General features: G+C 46.6%; 1 protein-coding gene across 1 annotated transcript in view; it reads left to right on the forward strand.

The window, feature by feature from the left end:
- CAPN11 (calpain 11) overlaps positions 1 to 2,745 on the forward strand; it is a 35,321-nt gene extending 32,576 nt beyond the window's left edge. The window contains exon 22 of the mRNA XM_015416927.1: positions 25 to 2,745. Within this exon, the coding sequence (XP_015272413.1) occupies positions 25 to 51 (27 nt within the window). The 3' untranslated portion in view covers positions 52 to 2,745. The remainder of the gene's footprint in view (positions 1 to 24) is intronic.
- The last annotated feature ends 4,945 nt before the right edge of the window (positions 2,746 to 7,690 follow it).

Below are 7,690 nucleotides of genomic sequence, written 5' to 3' on the forward strand. Positions count from 1 at the left end.
AATCCCTCCTTGTTTTGTTCACAGTGGCTGATGTTCACAATGTGCGGCTAAAGCAGAGATGGGGCTAGCTGTGAAGACCCCGTTGGACTGGGCTGCCCCAAGTGCCTCCCTCACATCAGGCTGACCGACACAGAATGACCCATCATTCTGCCCCCCCCCCAACCCACCTATTGCTGAGCCCGGAGATTGCTTCCTTTCCTCTTGACTGCAAACATATCGGTACCCCGGGATGAAGCTCCCCTGCTCCCACCTGTTCAGGAACTAGAGTTCTTTTAGGGAGCCGGGCAGAGAGAGGCAGCGGTTTCCTGCTGGGAGTGTGGCTTGTGAACTGAGCAAAGACGTGAGATGGGCACAGATGCATACTTGGGGGGGGGGGTGTCACTGCATGCAGGCTTTAGTGTAGTTGCACTTTTTGGGAGGGCTCCTACCTTAAAGCAGCGGGGGTAAGCTGTGTTGCTTTCTTTTCCTCCTCCCTGTCCACTGCTTCTGATCTGGATCCTGCAGGAAAACCTCTGATGGGCATTGCAGCCAGCACTGCTTTGCTATTTTTCTAGTACGTAAACGCTATAGCAGATCAGATGGGGAGCTGCATCCCCACTATACCTCTTGATGTGCATTCTGAAGTGATAGAACAGCCAGGAGGGGTAGTATGGCCATATATTTTCCAGGTCCCCGATACTGTTCCCATTCTCACTCTGCATGGAAGCAACTGAGGTCGTCCCTCCTCTTCTGGGTTGCCTGCTTAAGGCCACCAAAATTTGCTAGGTGGTGCTAGTGAGCTCTCTGTAGCAACAATTCAAAGTGTCTGCCTTCTTCTTGAGTCAAGCCCAGTTGTGTCAGTTGCTAGGATAAGGTGGCCAAAAACCATCATGAGGACAGGTAGGGAGAACATTTCAGCAACAGTGGCCATGTTAGGAGGAGAGAAAAAGAATGCCGTGGTAACTTAGGCGTCCTCCTGACAGTGTTTGCACCATTAACAATAATTGTAGCTTTTTGAAATTGGACAGGAAGCAAAGTTATTGGGGCAGTGTCTGCTGGTTCCTAAACTGCCCGGTCTCCATTTCATGTTAACTTCCACAAGCAGTTGGTGGGGCTAAAAAGACACAGAGCTGCAAAAGCCTTCAAACAGGAGCCCCAAAGTGTCTCCGTGGCTGTATGTAGTACGCATAAGGAGCAATCCTAAACAGATCTACTCAGATTTTAGTCCCTCTTTTATCCAGTGGGACTGAGCCCCAGGAAATCTCGATCTCTTTCTCAAACTCCTTCTCTAAAGACACATAATACACATGAGCCTGTTCAGAGGCTACAGTCCCTTCCTTTTGGGGTTCTGCTCCCAGCTCTGCCTCTGACTGGCTCTCTCCTCTCCCTGCATCAAGCTTTTCTATTCCAGAGATTTTTGAATGGAGCAATATATTTAAATGGTGGCGTGTGTTCCACCCAGGTCTCCTCTTCATGCTAAGCCCTCACAGAGCATTTCATGCTGCACTTCTCCTCCTCCCATCGGTCTGACAGGGTCTTTGCTAGAATTCACAGTTCAGCAGCTTCCAAGTCCTCCCACCTTGCACTATAGTCAGGTGCTACAGGAGTGGCTTTCTCCTGAGGAATGTTCTTCCAGGTTGTTGCTTCTTTCAGGGTTAACCTCAAAGCAGTCTTTGATGTTGCTCTTCTATGGAATGCAATCTCTGCCCTTAAAGGCCACTGGAAGGTGAGTGCAGGAGCCACCCGTCAGCAAAGGCATAAATTCCAGTTGTCCCTTTGCTCAGAATGAGGATGTTGGGGGGGGGGCACACATTTGGTTGCCTGTGTATTATGAGAGACAGAGTCGCCGCTCTCTAATCTTGTGCCAAAGGGAGGTCCAGATTTCTGTGCTCAGAATAAATCATGCACACACAAAAAAGAGAATGTGAATTTGCCTGGTGTAGTGTTTGGCTGCCAAGGTTGAGACAGGCTTGTACGCAAGCCTTAAGCCATGACTGTGAGAAATATGGATGGAAGATTTATGTAGCATATCATGGCTCTTGGTCAGCTGAGAACAGTCATTCTGATGGCAGGATGCAGAGGTGTATACTGCTCTGAGCCCCACCACCACGGCTGCAAGATGTATTTGTCCACCCCGCTGCTGCCTTTTCTTCCAAAATGGCTCCTGTACTCACAGAATAGGAAGATGAGTCAAGTTTTTAACAGAAAAGAATTGCCAAAAGAATACCCGTTCTCCATTTTAAGAGCCAAATTGTGGAACTGGTGGATGTACACAGCCTTGCTCAGGTTTCTGAATGCAGCATCTACTTGGGATGGGAAACGTTTTTTTTCTGGGCACTATATACTAGAAGTCATCATACAGATCAGCATGCTGACAAGCTTATAGCAAAACAGGATTTGTAAAGGCAAAACCTACATTGACTCAGGCTCCGCTGGCTCTCTTTTCTGCCTGTCCTTTTATTTTATTCTACAAGGGCATTCTTCCAGCCCTTAGCCAACATTGCATCTTGACCCCAGTGCTTCAGGAAGGGGGGGTGTCTTCCTGCCCAGTCTCAGCCACCAACCTTTCCATTGCCTCTATCTACACTGGCAGTGGCCTTGGTGCTTTCTCCAGGGACCCGGCACCTTTCCACTGCCTTCGGACTCCTGCAGAATGAGCCTGTATTGATAACCACTTTGGCTCAGATAGCAGAGCTGCCTCTTCAGCCCAACTTGCAATGTATGTGATGTTAATAAATAGAGCTACATCTACTTCTGTGAGTGTGTTTGCTTCTATGGCTAATGTCACTGTGGTGGTGATTGCTTGATTTAGGCTTATTTATTCTGCTTTCAGATATATCAGGCATTTTAAAAAGAATTAAACAAACGCCCCCTAAACAAATTCTGCAGGCTGTATTTCTGAAGAAGGGAGCAGTGGCCCACGAAAGCGCATACCCTGCCACATATTTTTGTTACTGTAAGGTAGTGCTGGACTCTTGCTCTTTTCTGCTGCTACCGACAGACTAACGTGGCTACCCATCTTGTTCTAAATGTCTCATAGCATAGTGAAAGTACTCTGTGCACCTGCAGGCTGAAAGGGTTTTGACTGCTTATGGAAAACGTGCAGTCCTGCCTTGGGTTCCTGAGCCTAAGCCAGCTCACAAAGATGTAGAAATCCAGCTTGTGCTATCTAACTAAACACTCAGCCCAACAGTAGTAAAACAAGCAGGTGGGTTTTTAATTTTTGTTGTTGGGGTACATATCAAAGTTTCCCACTGAGGAACAGACTTATTATTTTAACTCTAGTTTTACCAAGATCTCGGGTAACTGCTTTGCAAATATATTCCTAGTGACCTGCTGTGAATGCGGCTACTTGGAAGTCAAGCTGTAATTTTTAAACAGAATTAAAGCAGGATTATGGAAGCAGGACAAGGCAAAGACAGAACAGTAGAGTTGCCATTGGCTGTTTTCATACTAGAAAGTTATTCCTGTGAGCTATTTAAGCTTTTTAGATAGCGAACACTAGGTGGCAGCATCGCTCTTTACGCACAGAGCGCTGAATGCGCCACCATGTTCTTTGCTGCCTGACAAGGGCTGCTGTGATCTCTAAAGTGCCAACGGACTGAATTCCAGCAAAGCTGTCCTGCTGGCTCAAAGTCTGGAAGAAGACTGTATTGGAACTAATGAAGAAGGGGGCTGGCTCAGAAAGGCAGGGGAGCCGTTGCCAGACTGAGCATCATCTCCCTCCTCCTCAGGCTGATCTCAGCCAGTTCAGGCATCCTTCCAGCCACCAAGAATATGGTCAGGAGAAGCAGGGAGCCTAATAAAAGGTGGCCAAGGGGGCTCTCTGACTTTCTTGTTTCTCCTCAGCACAATATTCCACTGGGGGGAAAGGATAGCCATAGCAGTGTCCCACACACAAGTACAGTGTCCCTTAGTTCTGAGTAGAAGGTGAAGAAGGCGTACCACTGACCCCTTGATGGAAAAAGAAAAAGGGAAAAAAAGCTCATGCAAGACTCATTTGTTCCAAGGTGATCTGAGCTTCTTGTGTTTAATGTATTTTGCTTTAGATGAACTATTAGCATTCCACTGATGCTTTATTTAATCTTTTTTTTATATAATATCTTTATTGGGTTTTTATGCATAAGGGACAAACACACATACACACAAACAGCAATTTTTCTCTCAGTGCATCACATTGATTTAACAATTTGGTTATACCTCCATACATTGCATATTTTCTCTATCCTTTTGCTAACCAACTATAATCATTACTTGTCATCAGATCTTATTATTTTAATCTACTGATGCTTTATTTAATCTCTATTGCATTTTTATACTATCTTCCCTTCATGGAGCTCGGTGTCGTATGCAGGGTTATCCCCTTCTTTAGTCCTAGCAGGGACCCTGTGAAGTTGGGCTGTGAGAAGGTGACTGTCCCAAGGTCACCAGTGAGCTCCATGACTGAGGGGGGAATTTGAAAACAGGTCGTTGTTCAGTCAGTACCCCACACTGGCTCTCTTCTTCCAGTTAAGTAAGACCAGGCTCGTAGCCAGGATTTTGTGGCTTCCGGGGCAAAAAAAATTCTGGTGGGGCTGAAGTTCTCAGTGAACAGGAGAATTTTTTTTCTGCCTTGAGCAGATATGACACTATCACCACCACCAGTCCACCTGACAATTTTGACAGTCAATTTTGCTTCTTCCTCAGATTCCCCCCCCCCCTTGTATTATACTCAAGGGAAGATATTTTTGCTTCCTTTCATGGTATGGAAGAGAAGGGAAGGCACCAGCAAGGACAATAAAGGGACCAATGTTTTAAAATGTCTTTTAAAAGGGGTTTCAGGGGGAAATCCTGTGGGGCTGTCCCAAATAGCCCCCACCATAGGTACAGGCCTGAGACTAGGCTCTCTGTAAATGATTATGTATGTAGAGCCAATGGGAACAATTTCTCCCTTAGCATGACTAGGATGGCTCTATGTAGGTTGCTTGATACTTCCACAAACGTAATGGGAGGAGGGAGGGAAGGAAGGGGATCTCTAGGAGCCAGAAGTGTTTTCCAAATTACAGCCACATCTTTTAGTCCCGCCCAGTGTCAGTCAACTTGTAAATCTTACCAGGTCATATTCCAGGTGGCTTCTGCTCTGGCCAATTTCATCCCTATGAGAAAGGGGTTGGGGGGGTTTGCTAGCCTGAAAGTGTTTCACTTTTTCAAACATCTGCATGAAAAGAACTCGTCCTTCCATGTATATTGGATTTCTTTCAAAAGGCTAGAAATAGTTCCAAAATGACTATGAGTAGGGGGTGGATTGCGTCACCCACCAAGTACAGGACTTTGTAATGGTCACATAAAAAGCATTCATGCCTTGTTTCAGTAAGAACCAGTCACCGGGGAGGGGGGTCAGCTTTCCAAGGCTAGCTTGAAGCTATGAAACCTTAAAACACTCATATTGTTGACCATGACACAACACAAAAAATAAACGTGAGCCATGAACAATACCTCTTCAATAGCATCTCCAAGTCTGACAGGCGGCTGTCTGCATGCAGCCTCAGGATAAAATCCAGTGGAACTGGCAGCTTCAGGTCGTAACATCAGCAGGAAAGTTTTTGTCCATATGGTGGGAGCTGAAAGGGGCTGTCCACAATTGTGATTTAAAAAGTCCACAATTGTGATTTAAAAATTTGATCCTTCTGGCCTTGGTGTTAAGAACTCTATCGGTTAATATCCACGCCAAGCTTTTATTTTAATGGAGGAGAAGCTAGCCCTTAATATTCAGGTTGGACCATAAGCAGAGGATCAGCCGCTGCTTTCTGTGCTCTTTTGGCAGTGAGTGTTGATTCCACTTGCTGGGTCCAACCAAGAAGCCCTGTCCCAAGGTTCCAACAAGGGGAGAGGCTGTTCTTTCCCACCTAGCCGTTGCCTTTCTTGAGTTGTGCAGGCTCTGGGAAGAGCAAGCATTTTCTCAGAAACCGCAGGATTAACGAGGGCAGCGGAGCATCAAGCACCCCGCCATTCCAGCCTGCTGGCCATGAGAGTGGACCACACAAAGCCCTTGCTCCGGCTTTGAGGGAGTTCTTTCCAGAGTTTTAAATCAGGCAGTGGCTCACAGCTGGATATCAAGGGCTTCCAGGAAATTCATACCAATGAAGAAAGTGGAGGCTGGTACTGCTAAAACCGGTGGATGCTTGTGTCTGGCTGAATCCTACTGTTACATACCTGGCTCCTCACATCATACAAACATTTGAACCTCCCCGTGCAGCACCCCCGAGTGACAAATGAAGGAAGCCAACGTTGTCAAGGAATCGCCCACAGGCCCTGCTCAAAAAGAAGGGTTGCCTCAGACTGGTGAAAATTGCTGCACCTCTCGTGGCAAGGTGCTCTAGCACATGACACTGTTTGCATGAATCAGTAAGGACACAGGAGCAATGTTCCCTCTAAGCTGTGGAGTCTTGTGAGCAAAAATTCTACTTTGCGAGCGACTGGCATTAAGGTTGTGAGCAAGTGATTTGGTTACTGCGTAAATTAGTGGGCACTGGAGCCCTCCGTCCTGAGCTAGGGCGAAACTGTGTGAGCCGGAGGCTAAAAAACTGTGAGCTAGCTCACACTAACTCAGCTTAGAGGGAACACTGCACAGGAGTATCATTTGCTTTGGATCCCATGCAGTGATGATGGTTAAAGTACACCTACATGAGAGCTGCTACTCTGTAAGAGCACTGGACTACAGCTCTTGAGCCATGAGTTCAAATCCCCAGGCAGACATAAAATCCATTGGGTGACTCTGGAACAGCTGCTAGCAGCCTAACTACTCCACAGTAACTACTCCACAGGGTAGTTAGGGAAGACAGAGGTGGGGAGAACCGTGTGTGACCTTCTCTGAACTCCTTGGATGAAGAGTGGGATAAGCATAAGATGGGATCACTCCTTTTGCCAGCTCGCTAGTGTGAGTGCTGTTAGAAATGCTGAGAAGGACCTATGTGCTGGAAAGCCTGCCAAGAACACCGAGCCCTTTGCTTTCACAAGTGAGCAGATTTGGCATATCACTAGCTGATTCAAGTAATTCTCTGATAAACCAAACAACTGATGGCTGATATCCAAGGCTTAATTTGAGTAAGAACCGTTTGCCAGAGGTCATGAATAGAGATCCTTCAACAGGACTGGGGTGTGGTAAACAGCCTGAATCTAAATTAAAGCCCACACATGGGGTTGGGAATAAGGAGGAGAGGGAGGTGGGTTGGAACTATCAGAGTATTATCGGCTTTCTCTTTATTTATGACATTCGACACCAGAGTGTAGCGCCATGAGTGGGTGGGGAACGAAGGTAAACTAGTTATTCTTTAGAAGGCCTTTTGCTATGGAAACAGATAGTCTTGACCTAATTCATGTTTGGAAAATCACCATGTTTAGAACTGGCACCACTTTTATTCACCGGGGAATAGAGGCAGATGGGTTGAAGCCTGAGGAGGAACTGCTTGCAGCAAAGAGCAACAAGGGTCAAAGCCCAGATGGCCAGGACAGAGAACAAGAGAGAGCATACAGCTAGGGCGGGGGGAAGAGAAGAAGGCAGAACTAGGGTAACTAATGCCAGCGTGTCTGTTATGTGCATAAATCGCTTTTTAGCACTCTTTACATGTTGATGCAGAATCCAAGCACAAGGAACCACTCGGCTTATTGGCCTGGCTACTGAAACAAATGGTATCACCGTTGATGTATATTGTGTAGTGGGTTGACCGCATCC

Source organism: Gekko japonicus, unplaced genomic scaffold (genome assembly GCF_001447785.1).
Source record: "Gekko japonicus isolate JY-2015 unplaced genomic scaffold, Gekko_japonicus_V1.1 scaffold342, whole genome shotgun sequence".
In the NCBI taxonomy this organism is placed as follows: domain Eukaryota; kingdom Metazoa; phylum Chordata; class Lepidosauria; order Squamata; family Gekkonidae; genus Gekko; species Gekko japonicus.